The sequence below is a fragment of the Mya arenaria genome, chromosome 8 (assembly GCF_026914265.1).
Source record: "Mya arenaria isolate MELC-2E11 chromosome 8, ASM2691426v1".
NCBI lineage: Eukaryota > Metazoa > Mollusca > Bivalvia > Myida > Myidae > Mya > Mya arenaria.
In genome coordinates, this window is record NC_069129.1 from 29,857,567 (window position 1) to 29,878,644 (window position 21,078).

The window sequence follows — 21,078 nt, forward strand, 5'->3', positions numbered from 1 at the left end:
TGGTAGAATCATGAGGAAAAATATCTACCTAATGAAAAAAAACTGTCTCCGCTGCCTTGTGGTTAAGGCGTCCGCCTACGGAGCAGGAGGTCGAAGGTTCGAGTCTCACAAGGGGCTTGTTCTGACAAGGCCGGTTGCCGACCCAGCAGCTAGTTAAATCGAGGGGTACCGATTGCCTTCCTGCCAGGCGCCTGGCATTTGGGATAAGGAATCGGGGTAAAGATGTTCACGAATGTAGGTGTCTCATAAGTCCAACGGGCTGGACCTTAACTGAGAGGGGTGACACTATAATAAACAAACCCTTTACTGTAAAGTTCCGCTGTTGGCGGAAGTGCGTTCGTAGTACGTTGATGTACTTGACTATAATTATGCAAATCGGCATATCCTGGTCTCCGTGTGAATTGAGAATACATTATATATATATATATATTAAACCAGTGGACCCCTACAGGTACGAGCATGCTTTTCTTTGAAGGATCTGTTGGCCTTGTAGGTCTCGCACTAACAAATGGTGGCAGCCAGCATTAACCCCACACTTATGTTTTACTTATATGAACGAAATTAAAATGACATTATAGGAACACCTTATGTTATATAATGCTAATAACCGTTTTTCAACAGCATACAAGATATTAAAATATTGTAGCAAAAATAAAATCCCTGTACATTAAAGATCATAAGCTTTATTTCCAGCTAAGAAATCAGCCTTATGTGTTACAAGTACCACGCTTTATTGTTTACAAATGCAGTTTTACAACTTAACAGACTTGAAGTCATTCATTGGTTCCCCTTATGGTGATCTAATTAAGTTAAAATATATCATATAAAATCTAAATGACTGACGACTCGCTCGCTGTATCGCTCCGCCCTTCTTAATAATTACGATTTTACACCATATTTTCGAACTACCATTTAATAAGAGCGCTACTACTAATGTAAATGATCACCTTCTTTTTCAGGAGGGGAAGATCAAGGTAGATACTCAAGCCAGAGTAATAAGCATTGTCTCCCGTTATTTATGCATATTGACATGTGTTAGAAATGTTTAAAAGTTGTTTTACAAGGTAACAAGGTTGACGATTCCAAGACCAAGAAAATTAATACTTTGACAGAAGATACATGGAGTTCAGCTGCATCATTTACAAACACTTGTGCGTTCACAAAATGTTGCAACACATATTGCGCGAGAACAGTACAGAAACATGGTAATAAGTCGATCCAAAAATTATTTTGTCCCTAAGAAGGTGCTATACTCGATGGTGATGAAGACCTCCACTTACTAGTCTGCTTATCCTTTTCAAATGTAAGAAGAAAATAGTTTCAAACCTTTTATGACAGTAGAGCGAAAACTATTAAATACAAGGGACTGTTAACTCGCACAAATGTTAAAAACATGACAAAGTTAGCTTTATTTGTGAAACATGTAATACGTTATGTCAGTCAACCAGTGTTATTTCTATCATAGTGTTTAATAAAAGCACTTATATTGAGTTGCCTCATACCGTTGGTAATATATTTATTCGTAATGATTGTACAAGGCACACTGTTTGTAATCTGCAAATCCATTGTATATTCCTTTACTAATTAATAAATAAATATTTGGTGTTCTAAAGTGTGTAATTTGTACGTGCAAATCAATTCCTAATACGCTTTTTTTCCTTTCAAGAAAGAAGATTTAATAGAAGGTTTATAATACAATGTATATATTGATCATAAAAGAGCGTAGAACCACCTTAAATTGGATTATCCCCTAGTAAACACCACTTTCGCTCTCTGGTTAAAATCCGTACTACAAATATTTTGCTTAATTCATCTTTGCATGTGTAGTGTGTTTTGTGATGTATGTCAATCGTCAAGTGTCAATCTTCTTCTCTTTTGACTAGTACAACGGTACCTTTAAACCAATTCTTTGTTAAATGTTGTGTGAACTGAGCATGTCCTTATAGTTTCCATTGTGTTTGTTAATCCATTTCTAGTTACGGACGTAAAAGACCATCAAAAGTATAACAACATTTCATTAAAAATGTTTACATGTACAAGTATTTTATGTATACGAAAGATCCCTCAATCCGAGTGTATCGTATTGGCAGCGTGTAACCGACATTGCGATCTTCACGACTCAGTATTTCACGTCATCTATAATTCGCGAACGCAGTCATTTTCTGAAAATTGTTAATCCGCAATATCGCTATTCCGAAATAATGTGTTGGGTTCCCACAATTTCGGATTAACTGTTTATACAATTTTAAATACACAAACAACGAAACAAACATCACATTTTATTATAATATATATTGGCTTTGTGTTGTATTGCACGTCATTTTCTGAATAACAATATATAGTTTATAAAATATAATCATCATGAAATAAGTTCACATGCATTTTAATACATATACATGCACATATTGTAAAAAAGAAAATGATTAAAATTAAGCCATTCAAACGAAAGATAAATTGCAACAATATACATATTAAAATGACATACACGTAAAATAATCAGCTAAGGTTAAGTTGATTGCATGCTTGATAATGATTAAAAATGAATGAATATCATCAGTTCTAAATATCACTCAATTCATGTGTGCAAAATATTCACTTCAATATTATGTGTGCTAAATATCATTCAGTTCAATATACTTAGTGCTAAATATCATTCAGTTTAAAAGAATTCAATTGCTGAATATAAGTTACAATCAGTAATGGGCACTTTTGCATGTTTTTATTACTTGTGAATATGTTAAAATATGAATACATGGTTGCCATGTTGATCAAACACGATCAGTTACTAAAATGTTAACAATCGCAGCGCTCGTTCGAGCGTCCAATGTGTTGAAAGCGCTTCGGATGTTGTAAGACTGAAAACCACTATGCCCGCATAGTAGACTTCTTTCTTCGTTGAATGTTAAAACACGCTCCTCTTAATATCAGTAATAAAGTTTATCTTTAATAAAGCATACAGCACAAATGAGTTTTTGTAAAAATTTGGGTATAAATGTACACATAGGAGTTTGTGTGTATCATAAAACTCATTATATTTCTAAAAGCAACAATCCAAATGCACAACATGTGTTAAGAACAAGACCGGGTTCAATAAAACTGTACTTACACATATATAATTGTCTTTGATGATAAAAACAGTCAAGTTAAGACGCAATCATAATTCAAGGATGTTCAGATATCATAGTAATTAAAACTTCAAAATGTTCATACTAGCATATGTTACATAAAAAAGAAAGAATGCAAAATTACCATGATTTGATTGATAGTGACCAAAAACACCATGATAATCTTTCAATATGAACTATTTACACATGTCTCCAAAAGGACAAAAGAAACAGAAGTGGATGACAACATTCGTTTGTTGGTCAAAGAGGCATTACTCAAAAATAGATTAGCAAGAGTTATGGGACTTTTTATATGCCTAATGGCAGAACCAAAGTACCAAAGTTTGTTATAAAAATGTTAAACGGTATTAAGATTCAAGATATGGCACAGGTGTTTGAACATCAAAACTACATGTCCATAACGTGTAGGACAATGTCTCGCCTCTTGCTATCTTTAGAAAACTGTGGGGCTGAAGATGTCAACCAAAACATCTACAACCATCAGACCATGTAACGTCAGTGTTTTTACAAGTATGTGATAACAATACTCCTCTGACTTGCAGTTTTTGTAACAATAGTAGTTTCAGGCACTTTTTGTGGAGGGGTTGGAGCTGCTTTAGGAGTCACCTTGTAGCTCATTTTCTGTTGCATCCTGTTGTATGCAATCAGGTCATCAAGGCTTTTAATGGAATTGGAATTGATATCTGACTGCAGGGCAGTTTGTGTGTGACCATTATGACCGTTTTGACCATTTATCGTGGATTTCAAAGGCACCCTCGGTGGTATTGGTGGTGCAGGCGCTCTTCGATGACCTTCATGTACTGTTGGCTTATCCTTTAAAACAGCAGTTGTCGAATGCCCTGTCCGTTGTATAAGCTCGGCACCTTTATGACCGATTACACTTTTGTCAGAGTAATGAGTAGCACCGTGTGTTTTTATCACCGTCTTTTCAACAGTATGTGGCTTTGGAATTATCTCATTCTCTCTGGTAGCATTCTGTTGCTCAGAAGTGGTCACACTTTCTCTTGTCATATTACTATGACTTTGGTCCTTGTTCGGAATTGTTTTAGGAGTAAGGGATGGTGAGTGACCTACATTCACTTTCACCCTTTCTCCTGAACGTCTTGAGAGATTTTTGTTGTCAGCCCAGTGATGGAGTGGAGGTGATGCCCGTCCACTCAATGAGTAATTATGATCTGCATGTTCCGTTGCATGGACATGTTCATCTTTCTGATTGTTGTTTTCTTTAGCATGCTTCTTTTGTTCACTTGTCTTTTTCACTGTCGCATATAATTCTGTGACCTCCTCAGAATTTGGATTTGCCATCCTTTCTGATATATCTCCAGTGCTTGATCTTAGACGTTTTTCAGAAAATTCTTCCAGTGAAACATTTTTATTGAAATCTAATTTGTTCATGTTATTTGCACTAAAATTTTCACCTGTTATCATTATCTCCATATCACCCCTGTTTTTCGCAATTGATTCTTTAGAGGTAATCTGTCTGCTGACATCGGCTGGCCCTTTTGTTTCATAATCAATATCTAGGTGATCAAAATCATCAGTTAAATTGTCCATGCCAGAGTTATCATCATCGTCAGCATTAACAATACCTTTCCTTATTGTGTCGGTTCCTTTTTCGGCTTCTTCCATTTCTATTTTTCGTTTGCCTTTACCATCTGATTTCTCTGATTCCCTTTGAATGAAACCTTTTTGCTCTTGAAGTCTAAATTTCTCATTCATATCAGTTGGACAAGAATCAGTGTCTTTTTCAGCATTAACAACTCCATCTTTCTGGAATTTATGTGAGCCACCAAATGAAATTTGTCTTGTATGTTCAGCGGTGGGGCCATGAAGCAGAACTTCTATACTGTGTGAAGAGGATTTCTTCTCTTTAGACAACATTTGTTTGTTTGAAACATGTGATGGATCAGACTGTATGGAATCTATGCTTCTTGAACTCATGTTCATATTCTTGTGTCTGTCTAATTGCATATTGTGGAATAAAATAGCGTCCCTGTCAACATTTAGGGGATGTTTCAACTCTCTTCTGAATTCCAGCGACTCTGTTGATATTTGCGCTTCTTCTGGAATGATTTGTCGTCTTTGCAAATGTGTTGGTGGCGGAGGACCATTCACAAACCTACCATGGTCATCTGGTGGGGGTAAGGTTACTGTCCTTTCCTTAACTTGGCCTTTTAATTTTGTAGTTGTTGACCAATTTTCGTCAGATTCAAGTGAAGGAAAGTAAGGGTCATAGTCATTAACTCTCATAGCATGAATGAGTTCTTTGTCTTTCACTTCTTCAGTAAGTCTTTTTTGAAGCAGAAGTTCCCAGTTTGTTGTTGGGTCTCCATTAATGTCATTCGGTAAAGGCTGTACAATCATTCTATCAATTTCATCCGTATCATGAAAGCCACTTTCAACACCATTGAACATCATACCAACTTGCTTTCTCTTTTTAGCTCCTTTTAACTTCACAATTTCCATTGGTACCATTTCAGTCATTTCTTCTAGCTCAGCTCGCTTTCTCATTTCTTCTCTTTCAATATCTCTCACTCGTAATTCCGCCAACAGTTGCTGTTCATTTTCAAACTGAGTTTGCAACATTTCTCTCATTTTTCCTTTCTCTGCAGGAGATAACATGAATCTCACCACAAGAACACCAATATTTTCTTGAGACCTGTATCCTTGCGCCAAGTCCTGCAGTTTCTTAGCTGCTAAAACTGGGTCAGGGATATCAATGATTTCATCGACAGTTTCTTGGTAGCTCATGCATTTCCAAAGGCCTTGGTTGGCTATGATGAGAAGCTGGTCGTCTGGCTGAAGGGTTGTCTTGGTAATGTGGGGCTCAGGGACAACAAATGGGAACAAATAGCTAGATCCAAGAAGTCTGGTGTTTTGGGTCACTCCATTAATCTTGTTGTCCTGAAATGTAGAATAGAAATGGATTTTCTTTAAATTAAGTTGTTTCTTTTAATGCAATTTCTAAGTGACGCTTACCTGGAAATTTTAAAATGATACATTAATTTTTTCAGTTTTAAATATACTTGATAAAAAATATTCAACTTTGAAAATTAGATATGAAATTGTTTTTTTTTCATTTATGCATCTCAAATAAATATATACAATGTATATTCAATTTTGGCAAGTTTTTTTTAGAACATTGCTTTATCATAAGCAGTAATATTTTTACCAATTGTGAAATGAATACAAATGTATGTAACAATTGATTTATTGATATATTCAACAAAAGAAATTTACTCAAACAGGGGAAAATTTGTCATAATGTTACATATGTTTGATTTAGATCGTAACTGAGCATTTTTGTGACAACTATTATCTTTTATTACTTTTATGCTAAAAAACCCTGGTAAAAAATGGTATATTTAACAGAGCATGAAATAAATGAAATTTATATCACACATAAAATATAAGATCAAACTTATGTTTAAGTAAGTGTTTTACCTAGATGACACAAATTGGTCAATAAACTAGAGCACCAGCTGTCACAAAATATGCCCATCCTAATTTAAGTGCCGGCAACAATGCAAACATCGTTTGAAGGACCAAAATTTAAAATGTTTAAAAAAATCATTTTCAAGGTTTAATATTTAGTAAGTGTAATTCATATATCCAAGAACTGTCTGACCAAATTTTGTGATGATTGGATTAAGACTTTGAGAGTAATTGATGGGACAAGGCAGATTTTAGGTACTTATATCACTAAGGACAATTACTAAAAGAGTGACTCTGGCAGTACTAAAAGAGTGACTCTGGCAGTATGGCTGGTTAAGAAACTTGTCTAAGATATTAATCCAATACACATTCTGACCAAATTGGGTGAATTCTGACAAAGACTTATAAAGTTGTGATCAGACAAGACCGATTTTAAGTAATAACTATTAAAGGGCAATAACTCTTCAATGACTCAAGAGATACGACTGGTCTGCCCTCTCATACTCCAGAAGTAAAACTATAAGATGTCCTGATAAAATTACTCATCTCTTTGCAGTTGATCTAGGGCAGCAATCACTCACACCCTCGATCACTCACACCCAGTTTGATTGTGAATTGCTTTTGTAAGTGCAAGTTTTAATGTAACTTTTCAAAGTGATTGTTTTCCAAGTTTGTTTTTACCATAACCAACCTATATTTTCACTTAGAAAAGACTTTCAAACATTATTTATCTTCTTTTAAAAGCCAATCCCATTTTTCTATATGACTTGGCATAGGTATCAGAAATTAAATATTTTCAAACCAATCTTATCTTTTTTTCAAGTAATGATCAACAATTAATTGATTGCATTACAACTTTTCAATGCTATAACTCTGTTATTGATTAGACAGAACCCAATAAAACAGATACTGAAGATATTGAAAACAGTCCAGAGCAAGGATCTCAGTTTACTTGAGACCTTTCATTGGTGACAATGATAGATAGAAAACTGCCAAGGATTTAAAGAGACTCCCTCATGTTTTGGCACTAATTTTTGTTTCCATTAATGCATCTGAAAACCTTTATATTATACATATTTTACTTTTAGATACCAAAATTGCAGAAAAAATACATTTTAAGTATAGGTATAAGTGGAGACGGCACCCACCCCTGTACAGTTAAAAATTAGAAAACTGACAACAAAACCACACGCCCAAAAGAACTCACACACAAACATAAGGATAACTCAACCTTGAAGCCTTTTGTTGAAAAGTGTTACTAATGCTATTCAAAATAGTTGACTTCAAAGACAATATTTGACCATATTTCAACATATGCTGAAGAGTTCCAGCTGTCAGTGTTTTAGTTTTAACACTCATAATGATTTGCCACACATGATTTTGTATAAACAAAAAGTGCATTTTACAAAAGCATGAGCAAGCCCCATTAAATAAATTTACACAACAAAACCAATCAACTCACCTCTGTTACAATTCCCCCAGATTTTGCAATCCTCTCCATCTCTTTCTTATTCGAATCCACAGTAAAAAGCTTGCTCATGACCATCGCCTCCCCTCTGCGACAGAGGACCACTTCAATGTCACCAACATTGGCAATGTTCAGCGTGTAGTGTCCCCTGTCGCTGCTGGGCCGTTGGATATGGCAAACTGCTGCAGCAGCTCCTATTTTCTGACCAGTTAGTTTGAGTTTCCTGCAACAGAATAGCAGACAAATAAGTAAAATCTTGATTGAATAATATTAGATCACCATAAGTGTATGTTTTAGACATGGTTTATTAGGCCCCATTATCTCATGTATGTTGTGTATTAAAGGGACTATTGACTCCAGATGGTTCCAAAATCGGCAAATATGTACAGTATTTCCTCAAAACAAGACTAGAATTGTCAATATGAGCTATTGTGAGATCGATATCATAATACATCATTTTACATGCTTGAAATAATATTTGTCCCTGACTCAGCTGAGATTACTCATTTTAAAAAAAGCACATACTCTAGTAATTGTTTCCCAGTTTATAAGTGTATATTTAGCATGTGAAAGTCACGTGATTAGAACAGTTAAGTACAGATACAAATACCAATGCTATTTTTGAATTAACTAGGATTTACGTGGTAGACAAACCCAGTAAATTTTTCAATTTTGGAAAAATATGCAAAAACTTCCAAAGATACATGTGTCATGAGCAATGAGATCACAATCAGTGATTATGATTCAATGTGATGTTTTTGACAAAAAATTTTTATTGCAGTTGAATCATCTGGTGTCTAGTCCCTTTAAGTTTTGAGCACATTTGTTTGCCAATTTATCTAACTAGCTGAACACAATATATATTTTTGTTTTCAATTTTCAGTCATTGTTGCTTTTTAGCACGTAGCAACTGGACAATGTAACTATAAGGGACTTTATTTAGTATGAAATGAATGTGACTATGAATTAATTGCTAGATTTTCATCCCCGCCCGCCACCTATTCCCCCTTATATTTTATTGACTCAAATAAAAATGTTAAATTGGGCTACAGTAATGTCCGGTAATGGCGAGTAATTCATACCTATATGGTGTCAATGTATAACATTCACATGTAAAAAAAGAGAATTGTTTTGATTGTGATCGTGGTTTGTCGAGAAACACATGTATATGCAATAAGAAAGAGCATGAACACATATTCAATGGTGAAACAGTCATTTAAGAAAAAGTAAAAGTCACCCTCTGCACCCATTTAAAAAATAAAATGGATGAAAATCTAGCATTTAATTTATATTGGCCTAAAAGATTCTAAATAAAGCTTTCAAAGGGAAATAAAATAAACTAGAGATTTCTTTTTTGAAAAAGCGCTCGTCTTCCCTATTGTGTGGTCGTAGCTGAGAAAAAAAAAAGATGGACATAAAATTTGTAATTATTATGGACTGGAGAGGAACCAATAGTGAAGTAATTGAGCAGTAACCGTTTCTTCACCTCAAGGTCATGGCGACCTTGACCTTTGACCTACTGATCTCAAAATCAATAGGGGTCATGTACTAGTCATGACCAATTAGCATACCAAGTATAAAGTTCAAGGGGGCAAGCGTTCCTTAGTTAATGAGCCGAAACCGTTTCTTCACCTCAAGATCACGGTGACCTTGACCTTTGACCTAGTGATCTCAAAATCAATAGGGGTCATCTACTAGTCATGACCAACTTAGCATACCAAGTATAAAGTTCCTGGGTGCTAGCGTTCTCTAGTTATTGAGCAGAAATCATTTTTAAGCTTAAGGTCACCGCCAACATATCCTTTTTTAACTGAAAGTAACCTTGACCTTTGACCTTTTGATCTCAAAACCAATAGGGGTCATCTTCAAGTCATGAACAACAAGCATACCAAGTATGAAGTTCCTGGACCCAAAGGATCTTTAGTTATTGAGCGGAAACCGTTTCTTCACCTCAAGGTCAAGGTGACCTTGACCTTTGACCTTGTGATCTCAAAATCAATAGGGGTCATCTACTAGTCATGACCAACTAGCATACCAAGTATGAAGTTCCTGGGTCTAAGAGTTCTATAGTTATTGAGCGGAAATGAAGTGTGACATATGGACTGACTAATTAACTAACTGACGGACAGGGCAAAAAACAATACGTCTCCCCATGAATAGGGGAGACATAATAACTGGTCAAGCAGAATACCTGTGAGCAGACAGAATGGTGTATTTCAGATAATCATGTGCTGTGATTGGATGCTGTGACTCCACCTCCATCAATCCTGTTATCTGATTGGCTAATAGTCGGATCACTTCGTCATTTCTACCTCCATCAAAGAGAGCAAAGAATCCTTCCTTGCCTTCATTGAATTTGGGTCTGTTCACTATGCTGACAGACAACCTGCAAAATTAATGGATTGCTATTATGCACCTTTTATGTACATTTCTTACGGAAGATCATATCAATTACATTAAAAAAGACTTGACTAGTTGTCAATGTCATCATATTAATTCAAGTTAAAATAAGCATCTAGCATATGTATTCACAAACTCCTTTGTTTAAGGAACTAATGTAAACCATAGCAAATAAAACCAAAATTCAAAGGAAAGGTACTTTTTATGACTGTGACTGTGAATAATGTGTTTGCATGCTGAAACCATCTCCCCCTTAAATCAGTTAAGTTCTAATTCAATATAAAAAAAAGTAATAGAATTCTTCATAAATGCACCATTGATTTTTGGAGGTAACCCCCCCTCCCATCGCTCCCCCGCCACTAACCAACACTTCAAACAAAATAAATTTGGTTCTGAGAGAGCTGACAGCAACTTCAGATTATACCTGCATAATTTTATATGACCAGTATTTAGATTTTGTGATATAAAACAACCCCATGGAATAACACTGCTTTTTTTCCCCAATTCAATTTTCACAGAAAGATAGATGTGTGACATAGACAATATGAGACTCAAACTCAGGTGCAATACCCTTAGGCTAGCTCTTTTTTTAAACAGATTGCTATGTCCTCTACAGTTCTTCAGGTATTGTGCAAATCAATGAAAGATAATTTTTCTAGGTTAACCTATAGTGAGTTATATAAGTTTATAAAATTCTTACTTGTTCCTCATTCCCGATGTCTGGGACAGTCCCGATTGCCAGGGAATGTCAAGGTCATCAAGGCCAGCAGTTCTCAGGTCCAGGAGAGAACGGTTCTGGCCTTTAATGTCCACCATACATACTTTCTTCTTCGACCTGAAAATTGTTAATATGATACACTATACACATGTTTTGCTCTCAAGATTTTATCATATCATATGTGTAATATTCATGTTGGAACACTGTCATTCTGAATGACCTGAAAAGCACCTGCAAAAAAAACACTATTGGCAATGTATTAACATCATATTTGTGTAGACTATTAGGAAAGGAACTTTGCACAGAAAGAACCTATTTCATATTGAGACTTAATTGAAAATTATTTATAGTAATTAACACCCTTGAACTGATATCAAGGATTACTTAGAACAAGAAATCCGTAAGTCGAATTTGTCGCATGTTTGGAGCACCAATAGTTTGCCAATTAAACACTGCTGCTAAATTGAATAATGATATAAGAAGACTTGTTTGAGTTAAAGAGTGCATATGAAAGAGAGAAGCCACAGACAACGTGATTTAGCGATGACGGACATCATCATCGCTACGTGTCTGCTGTTCTATCTCGCCTGCAGATACATTAATGATAATTTGTAACATTACTTGTTTTCTTTGCAATTGAAAGCAATTCTTTAATCTAAATTTGTTGCATTATTAACAATAATGGCTGTTCAAAAGTTATACAAATTGTATTGTTATACAAATAAAATCAATTCGCATGGAGATTAGATCATCATGTAAAAATTCATTTACAAATGGCAGTGTGTCCCTTTTACCTCAATCTAAATACATTGGTGTAAAAGCTGTAAGTAGTTTTACTAAAATGAAAATGAAAATCTGAATACAAATGTGCAAATGTAATCTTCAAAAAAAATTGTAATCCTTATTTTAGTAAAAATAAATTGTTTTTTTATCATTTTAATAAGTTTAGTTAGTAATAAAGGTCGAAGAACAAAATACATGTATATTTAGATAACCCTGTCCATTTCTGATACTGAGTAAAGAAAAATAGAGGATAATTGTTTGTTTCAATTTAAGATATACAATTTATTTCACCGAGTGAGCACAAAAAGAAATATTACAAAAGTGGCTTTGTTATGAGTAAAATATTGACTTTTGGTGTTCACAAGGTGAAATATATTGCAATCTTACACTGAAAAAAACATTTTTTTTCATTTCATGCTTACAATTTGGGAAAAACAAAATTGAATTGATATTTCATAGGAAACCACGCAAAATTTCAACCAAATGATGTCATACCATAAACAAAATTAAATTTTCTTCCCGGCATTGTATGCGTTTATGTCACCATTTTTACAATGAAACTGGTTAATTCAGAGTTTATTTTGATAAACTCACTGTTTGAAATGGTGAGTTTATTAAGATATAATCCACAATTATATTTCAATAAAAAGCATGAAATAAAGTCTTAGGGTAAATAAAAGAAGGAAATAGGAATATGATATCGTAAAGAATAGTGTACATGTACATAACATACAGTAATAAATATCAACATTTCAATGTGTCCTAACTATTTAAAGATTTTTTTTTTTAATGATACCTTAAAAATTACCTGTTATGGAATTCCATGACGGTTAAATTTATCACAATTTGACCTGAGGTCAAAACACAAACATGTTAAATTAATTTGAAAACCAACAATCTGAGCATTGTGAATATATTGCATGAATTAAAAAAGCATTAATTTTTTAGAAAAAGAAAAAGCATTTTTAAGTTGTGAAAAAAAAACAGTGCGAACATTGCATAATTTTTTTGCTTAAAACCCTGTTGGCTGGAACTCATGGGCTGGCTAAAATCGACTCGAGCCTCGATAATTCAAGCCAAGCCGGACTTACATTCAGTTTAAAGAAATTGGTCCTTTACATCCAGTTCGAGTCTGAATGAGTAATGATTTTATTTAAATTACTTTATAACATTTTAAAATTTGATTTCCTGAGTCTGAGAGTCTTAAAGTCAAAACATATTACAAAGTGTATATTTTCCGAGGCTGTGAAAATTATCAATATTTTTTCTTCTAAAAATCTGACAGGCTAAAATCATCCTGGTCATTGATTGTAATGATCTGACTAATAAACTGCACAGCTATCCTCACTATTTCATCTACTGATAAGCCATGCATTTATTTCACTGATCAAAAAACCTGAAAATTCAAAGTATTTAATATCAAACCCATAAACCTGTTAAACACCTTACCCTTTAAAAGTCATCAAAAAGTCTCTGAAATATGAATGCATATTGCAAAAGATGTTAAATGCTTTCTAAAAATTTCTTTTGCACACATTACCTGTGATTAACAATTTTAATATTATGAAGTTGAGTACAGATAATAACATTATACTCAACAGTTATAATAATAGTTTTATGCAATCTTCTTATTTTCTAACATTTAAAGCTGCACTCTCATTGATTTCCCGTCTTGACAACTTTTTTTATTTTTTGTCTTGGAATGAGCCAATTTTTGCATAAATATCTTCAAACCAGTGATATAACACTGCTGACAAAAGATCAGATCGCAGATTTTCATATTTCCTTTGGAAAATTTAATGTTTTATAGCTAAAAGCTTTACTAACAGTCAAAGAAAAATGCATCAATTTTTTAACTTAACTATGAAAATCTGCAATCTGAGTTTTTGTCAGCAGTCTTACCAGTTATAATCTTTGGTTTTCATTCATTTTCGCAGGAATTGGCTAATGTTCCCAGACAAAAAAAAGAATTGTCAAAACGATCAATCTGTGAGAGTGCAGATTTAAAGAATTTCTTACTTAATAATTTTGAATGTATTGTCTTATGAAAGTAACTATGTGTTAAATATTATTTAACATAAAAAAAAATGTTAGACAAGTTGCAAGGTTTTTATAAAAAGAGAAAAAGAAAAAAAAGGGAATGTGTGCAGAAAATTTATAGAGGAAAAACAACAACAAGAAATAAAAACAAAATAGTGTGCAATAGATAAGTCATGTGTATGTTACGGAGGGATCTGAAATCTATGTGGTTAAAGGGCGTTCTATGTCAATGGGGGTGGGAAAAACCTGGCCCCAATATCACGAAAATACTTTAGTCAAATCTCAATCTCAGTCTCAACTCATTTTTCCACATTACAGTATGACAACATCAAAAAATATTAATGTTTTACCATTTTCAAAAGCACATTCACAGCTACATTACGTTGATTAACATGATGGCTTAATATTCTAAAAGAAATATTTCTACAGCACAAAATGTACTTGAGTAAAACTCAAAAATAATAAAATGGACTCAAGTACAATTTTTGCTCTCATTTTTTTTTTCTAAAAAACATTGACAATATTTTTTTATCAATATTATAAATGAGATAATGCGATTTTAAAAAGGGTAAAACATTTACAAATTTGAATCATATGATGCTGTAATTTGATAAAAGGAGTTGAGGCTGTGATTGAGATTTGACTTGAGCATTTTCGTGATATTCAGGGGCCTGATAGACTTGTGGCAAAACATTACGAACTATCAAACATCTACAAGGTATGATGACATACTTGATTCCTCTCAGTTCAGCACTGTTCACCTGCATTTCAGGGTTGCCAGAAATGTCGAGAAGGTTGACATTGGAAGCCATTAGATTTGTCACTGAGACGTCCATAAGTCGATTGGATCCAACCTCAAGCACCTGAGAAAGTACACATAATATCACAATTATTAAAATATTTTAAAGCTGCACTCTCACAAACTGACAGATTTGACCTTTTTTTATCATTTGTCTCAGAATCAGCTCATTTTGGCATCAGTGCCGTCAATTCAGCTACACAAGATAACTCTCACAATAGAACAGATCTCAATTGTTTGGTAAACTTCCAAAAAAAATTCTTAAAGCTTTAAAACATCAATTTTTAAATGTAAATTTGAAAACTGTGATCTGTTCTTTTGTCAGCAGTCTTATATTACTAGTTTCCACACATTTACGCAGAAATTGACTCATTCCAAGACAAAAATAGTAATCAAAACAATCAATCTGTGAGAGTGCAGCTTTAAAATGATATTATATAGTTTCTGGCCAGTGAATAGATATCAGCTGTGTTGCGGTTCAATATCAAATCTTATCTAATATTTCTACAAAAGTTTCAATTTCTTTATATTAATTCAGACGTCACAATCCTTCATTTTTTTTCCTACAGCTGCCCTATCTTGAGATTTGGAGAGTATTTGAAATCTGGCAGCTGCCCTACCTTGAGATTTGGAGAGTATTTGAAATCTGGCAGCTGCCCTACCTTGAGATTTGGAGAGTATTTGAAATCTGGCAGCTGCCCTACCTTGAGATTTGGAGAGTATCGGAAATCTGGTAGTTCCTTTATGAGGTTAGCATTAGAGCGTAGAGCCTGGAGTTTACTATGGCGACCAACACAACGTGGCAGATGACGCAAGTAATTCCCCGATATGTTCAGTTCTTGAAGGTTCTCTAGTTTTCGAAGATCCCTGGGAAATGAGACATAATAATAACAACAACAACAACATTAATAAAAAATAATAATAATAATAGTAATAATAATTAAATTAAAATAATATAAGTAAACTAAGCGTAGAAGAAAAATGGCAAATTAATGGAAAGACATAGCTATTGGTATATAATGCCCGAAATACAACGCATGTAAAATTATTACAGACCAAAAAGGTAAAATATTATCAGGAAATCATATGAGTAAAAAGTAGAAATAATAAGAGATGTTGCAACAGAAGAAGAAGGCCTTGTGGAAAAGAATAATATTTTTTGAAATAAGAAGTAGAAATAGTAAGAGATGTTTCAACAAAGAAGGAGGCTTTTTGGAAGAGTAGAAAAAAGGAGGAGTGCTGCTCCAAAAAAGAATTAAAACACCCAGAATCCTTCATGAGCTAGATGAACATAAAGAAGACAATCACTGTTGAAAAGAAGGTCACAAACCTATCATGGATCTCAGTGATCTGGTTGTATGCAAGGTGCAGAATTTTGAGCTTCTGGAACAATGTAATACGTGGAACAACACTGTCATCCAGCCGATTGGCTGATAAGTAAAGCTCTTGTAGTTTATTCTGATATCCGGTTTGGTTTGGTTCCGGAATTGTCTCCAGTCTGTTGTTGGTCAAGCAGATAAACCGCAATCTGAAATTGATATCAATAAGAGTGTTATAAATGAAACAAATTATGCTATCACCAAGTCCTCTGACTGATCGTAAATTGAGGTCCTGTAGCTCATTCTAAAATAATAGGCTAGAGTGAGCTCAGGTATCGTCATTTGTTTGTCTGATTATTATAAAGTAGCACTCCTGTAGCTCATTCTTATAAATGGTTCAAGTGGGCTTGGGTATTGTCTCTAGTTTGACTGATAATTATAAAGCAGCACTGTTGTAGCTCATTCTTATATTAGGTTATAGTTAGAGAGGACTCGTAATTCATCCCCTTGTTTGACTGAGCGCTCCTTTAGCTCATTCTTATATTAGGCTAGGGTGGGGGCTTGGGTTTTGTCTCAAGTTCTCTATTGATCAGCCTTAATTGATAAACTTCAGTCTGAGAATATTCTTAACGCGATTCAACATTATCACACAGCCTCTTTGCCACTGCAGCTTCTTCAGTTTGTTTTGGGGTTTCAGCTTCAAGCAGCCTGGGTTTAAATATACATGTAAGCCAATGGATGCAAGTTAGTATGGTAGGTGATAGATAATTTTAAGACCATCCATAGGCCCCAATTTCTTGAAACATCTTAAGTCCCTTGTAACAGGATTATGTTAAACTCACTATTTTTGTTTTGGTAAAATTTGTGTAGTATTTACATTCAGCATTTCAGACTATATTAAAGGAAGTTTAAATTGATAATGAAAAAGTACTTCTTTCTTAGTAAAAATTAAGATTAAATAAGAAATTTGGCTTTATGAAATTATAGTTTCTTAAGCATGTTATGCTTAAGCTCTTTTGAGATATTTGGGGCCAGAAGTTCAGCTCAGGTTTGCTCCCATTTGTAAGATCACATTCTCCTTCAATAGTATCATAAATGTGACAAAATGTCAATTGGTGCAATACTTTTGAATAAATGTTAAAATAGCGTGTTTGCTTAATACAACCGTATTCAATATATAAAGGACAGCTGCAGTCTTATAAATATGAATCATGATCAATAATCAGATGTCTGAGTAGAACTTACAGAGGATCTTTTTGACAGTTGACGCACATGCTCAAGCACTCAACCTCTGGAGTCAGAGGCAGATACTTAACAACTGGTTTTTATTCATAATAATGTTTTTCAAACGTTGTGAAATAAATCCAGTTCAACTTATGTTGACTATGCAGTTAGTATAAAGATACTTTGTCATGTTAACAAACTGTGACTCAGGCAGATGCACATACTTGGGCAAGTTTTTTTACAAACAGTGACTTGGGCAGATGAAAATACTTGGGCAAGTTAACAAACAGTGACTCGGACAGATGCTAATACTTGGTAAAGTTAACAAACAGACTGACTCGGGCAGATGCAAATATTTAGGAAAGTTAACAAACAGACTGACTCGGGCAGATACAAATACTTAGGAAAGTTAACAAACAGACTGACTCGGGCAGATACAAATACTTAGGAAAGTTAACAAACAGACTGACTCGGGCAGATGCAAATACTTGGTAAAGTTAACAAACAGACTGACTCGGGCAGATGCAAATACTTGGTAAAGTTAACAAACAGACTGACTTGGGCAGATGCACATACTTGTGCATTTTTAACAAACAATGACTCTGGCAGATGCAAATACTTGGGAAAGTTAACACACAGTGACTCGGGCAGATGCAAATACTTGGGAAAGTTAACAAACAGTGACTTAGGCAGATGCAAATATTTGGTAAAGTTAACAAACAGTGACTCGGGCAGATGCAAATATTTGGTAAAGTTAACAAATAGTGACTTGGGCAGATGCGAATACTTGGTAAAGTTTACAAACAGTGACTTTGGCAGATGCAAATACTTGGGAAAGTTAACAAACAGTACTAGTGACTTGGCAACATGCATACTTTGGCAAGTTAACAAATAGTGACTCTGGAACATTTACATACTTTGGCAAGTTAACAAATAGTGACTCTGGAACATTTACATACTTTGGCAAGTTAACAAATAGTGACTCTGGAACATTTACATACTTTGGCAAGTTAACAAATAGTGACTCTGGAACATTTACATACTTTGGCAAGTTAACAAAAAGTGACTCTGGCAGATGGTCAAGGTGATTGTGCTCCACACTGATTTCCTCCAGGACAGAGTTTCCCACCTCAGATGGCAGGGACGTCAGCTGGTTGTGGCTCAGACTAAGCACCCTTAGTTTTGGGGATCCACACAGGAGCCTGTTGGTAGGATAAGGAAATTTTAACAATGTATAGCCCTGGTAATTAAAAAATGGTATTTTAGATAATATTCTACTGTAGTATTTTGAAATATACATACAACAACCTGATGGATGGAGATGGAAAGTGTGTTTTTAGAGTAATTTGTATTGTTATGATTCTGCATGATACAAATTTGCAAAATTCCAAGTTACACTTAATCTGTGCATGCTGCTTATTTGAAAGGCAAATTAATTTATTAATAAGGGGCCATTTTAAACATTTTCTTTTTAAATTGACAATGGTTTCTTTGTCCTATTTGCAAGCTTAGATTCTATTCATGAAGTATTTATTTTTCTATATTCATTTTCTGACATTAACAAAGCTTTCACATAAAAATATATAATTCTCATGACAGCAGAAAATTTAATACCTAACAAAAGCATTGAATTATGTTTAGTTGGTGTCCGTTTCTGTTTGTAAAAGGCTCATATATCACAGTTGCCATTATTTAATTTTTGTCTGACAAATTACGTACAACTCAAATGTCAGCATTTACCCATGGCGTGAAATATCTTTTAAATTTAAAAAACTCCAGTTCGGTTTACAATGACACATATGATGAGGATTTAATTTGTTCATATTTTGTTAAAGACTAAATTGTATGTTTACCATTTGCATTGTTTATCTGCGGTTGTTACTGAAGCCCCCTTCCTCCCTAGCATATTGAATACTCGTTCATTTCCTCCCTTAGTTGCCCACTATAATGTGTCTATACCACGTGATAAATTCCGTCATAAATGCTACGTCAGAAGGCAATATTTTGCTCTGAATGAAGACTTAAAATAAGATAACTTTACAGTTTCTTCACCATTTGAAATGAAACATTTTGCAGTCTACGCCACTTACAGAGCCCCGCCTTTGGTCTTTTACCAGAGTTTGGTTGAGAATTTAGTTTCTGAATAATCACTTCAACAAACCTTTTCACAAAACTGCCGCCTCATGGAGCACTGTCAAAATGTTAGTTTGGAAATAGGTTTTTCGAAGTGTTTAAGTAAACTAATCACCTAATCAAACTCCTGTAATGAAATGAAGGCGGGGCTCTTTAAGCGGCATATACTGCCCTTTATTTTATTTAAAATGGTGAAGTAAAAGAAAGGTTATCTTGGTTTTAAGTCTTTATTTTAAGCAAAATGTTGCCTTTCGACGTAGCATATATGACTTATTTTATCACGTGGTATACACACACTGTATTAAACAAACTTCTTTTTGACCCTGCATACAGGGTTATTGTTTTGTTAACTGTTGTGGGTTGTTGAATAAGTTATCATTTTTGTCAGAACATTTTGCTGTAAGGTACTTGGGTAATGAAAAGCTTTTATGATGCCTAATTCAAACCTTTATTTTATTTATACATAAATATAAAACAAATGAACACTCTAAACCTGAGAATGCCCCTTTAAAAGGCTCATCATTTAATCACATTATTATGGGCTTTTAGCCTCTTATCTATAAATATTACTTCTTTATGATGAAAAGTACCTGTCAGGCAGTGAGCGTATGGCATTGTGACTAGCATTGCAGTTAACAAGGAAGAAACAGTCGCTGATCCAAACAGGGATGCTTTCAAGCCTGTTGCTGAAATAAAAGAAAGAAGCTCAATTGACAAAGAAGAAACAGTCACTGATCCAGACAGGGATGCTTTCAAGTCTGTTACTGAAATAAAAAGAGCTCATTGAACAAGGAAGAAACAGTCACTGATCCAGACAGGGATGTTTTCAAGTCTGTTACTGAAATAAAAAGAGCTCATTGAACAAAGAAGAAACAGTCACTGATCCAGACAGGTATACTTTCAAGCATGTTACTCAAATACCAGGAAGTAGGATATCAAACAAGGAAGAAACAGCCACTGATCCATACAGGTATGCTTTCAAGTCTGTTGCTGAAATAAAAGAAAGAAGCTCAATGGACAAGGAAGAAACAGTCACTGATATAGGCAGAGATGCTTTCAAGCCTGTTGCTGAAATAAAAGAAAGAAGCTCATTGAACAAGGAAGAAACAGTCACTGATCCAGACAGGGATGCTTTCAAGCATGTTACTGAAATAACAGGAAGGAGGTCATTGAACAAGAAAGAAACAGTTACTGATCTAGACAGGGATGCTTTCAAGCATGTTTCTGAAATAACAGGAAAGAGCTCATTGAACAAGGAAGAAACAGTCACTGATCCAGACAGGGATGCTTTCAAGCATGTTTCTGAAATAACAGGAAAGAGCTCATTGAACAAGAAAGAAACAGTCACTGATCCAGACAGGGATGCTTTCAAGCATGTTTCTGAAAAAACAGGAAAGAGCTCATTGAACAAGGGAGAAACAGTCACTGATCCAGACAGGGATGCTTTCAAGCATGTTACTGAAAGAACAGGAAGGAGCTCATTGAACAAGGAAGAAACAGTTACTGATCCAGACAGGGACATTCTCAAGCATGTTACTGAAATAACAGGAAAGTTAATTGATATTGAACAAGGTGAAACAGCTGAGCCGCTGAAACAGACAGGGCAATGAATTTAGCTTGTTTCTAGATGTAAG

At 34.4% G+C, this 21,078-nt stretch overlaps 1 protein-coding gene across 14 annotated transcripts in view; it reads right to left on the reverse strand.

The window, feature by feature from the left end:
- Positions 1 to 2,266: 2,266 nt before the first annotated feature.
- LOC128243117 (PH domain leucine-rich repeat-containing protein phosphatase 2-like) overlaps positions 2,267 to 21,078 on the reverse strand; it is a 60,286-nt gene continuing 41,474 nt past the window's right edge. For 13 of the 14 annotated variants that reach the window (XM_052960673.1, XM_052960670.1, XM_052960664.1 and 10 more), the window contains 10 exons: positions 20,035 to 20,130; positions 18,355 to 18,513; positions 16,099 to 16,296; positions 15,473 to 15,635; positions 14,702 to 14,832; positions 13,379 to 13,402; positions 11,129 to 11,263; positions 10,220 to 10,414; positions 8,023 to 8,251; positions 2,267 to 6,029 (listed from right to left, as the gene is read on the reverse strand). In XM_052960673.1, the coding sequence (XP_052816633.1) occupies positions 3,630 to 6,029; positions 8,023 to 8,251; positions 10,220 to 10,414; positions 11,129 to 11,263; positions 13,379 to 13,402; positions 14,702 to 14,832; positions 15,473 to 15,635; positions 16,099 to 16,296; positions 18,355 to 18,513; positions 20,035 to 20,130 (3,730 nt within the window). In that variant the 3' untranslated portion in view covers positions 2,267 to 3,629. The remainder of the gene's footprint in view (positions 6,030 to 8,022; positions 8,252 to 10,219; positions 10,415 to 11,128; positions 11,264 to 13,378; positions 13,403 to 14,701; positions 14,833 to 15,472; positions 15,636 to 16,098; positions 16,297 to 18,354; positions 18,514 to 20,034; positions 20,131 to 21,078) is intronic. The other variant, XM_052960662.1, reaches the window with a different exon arrangement.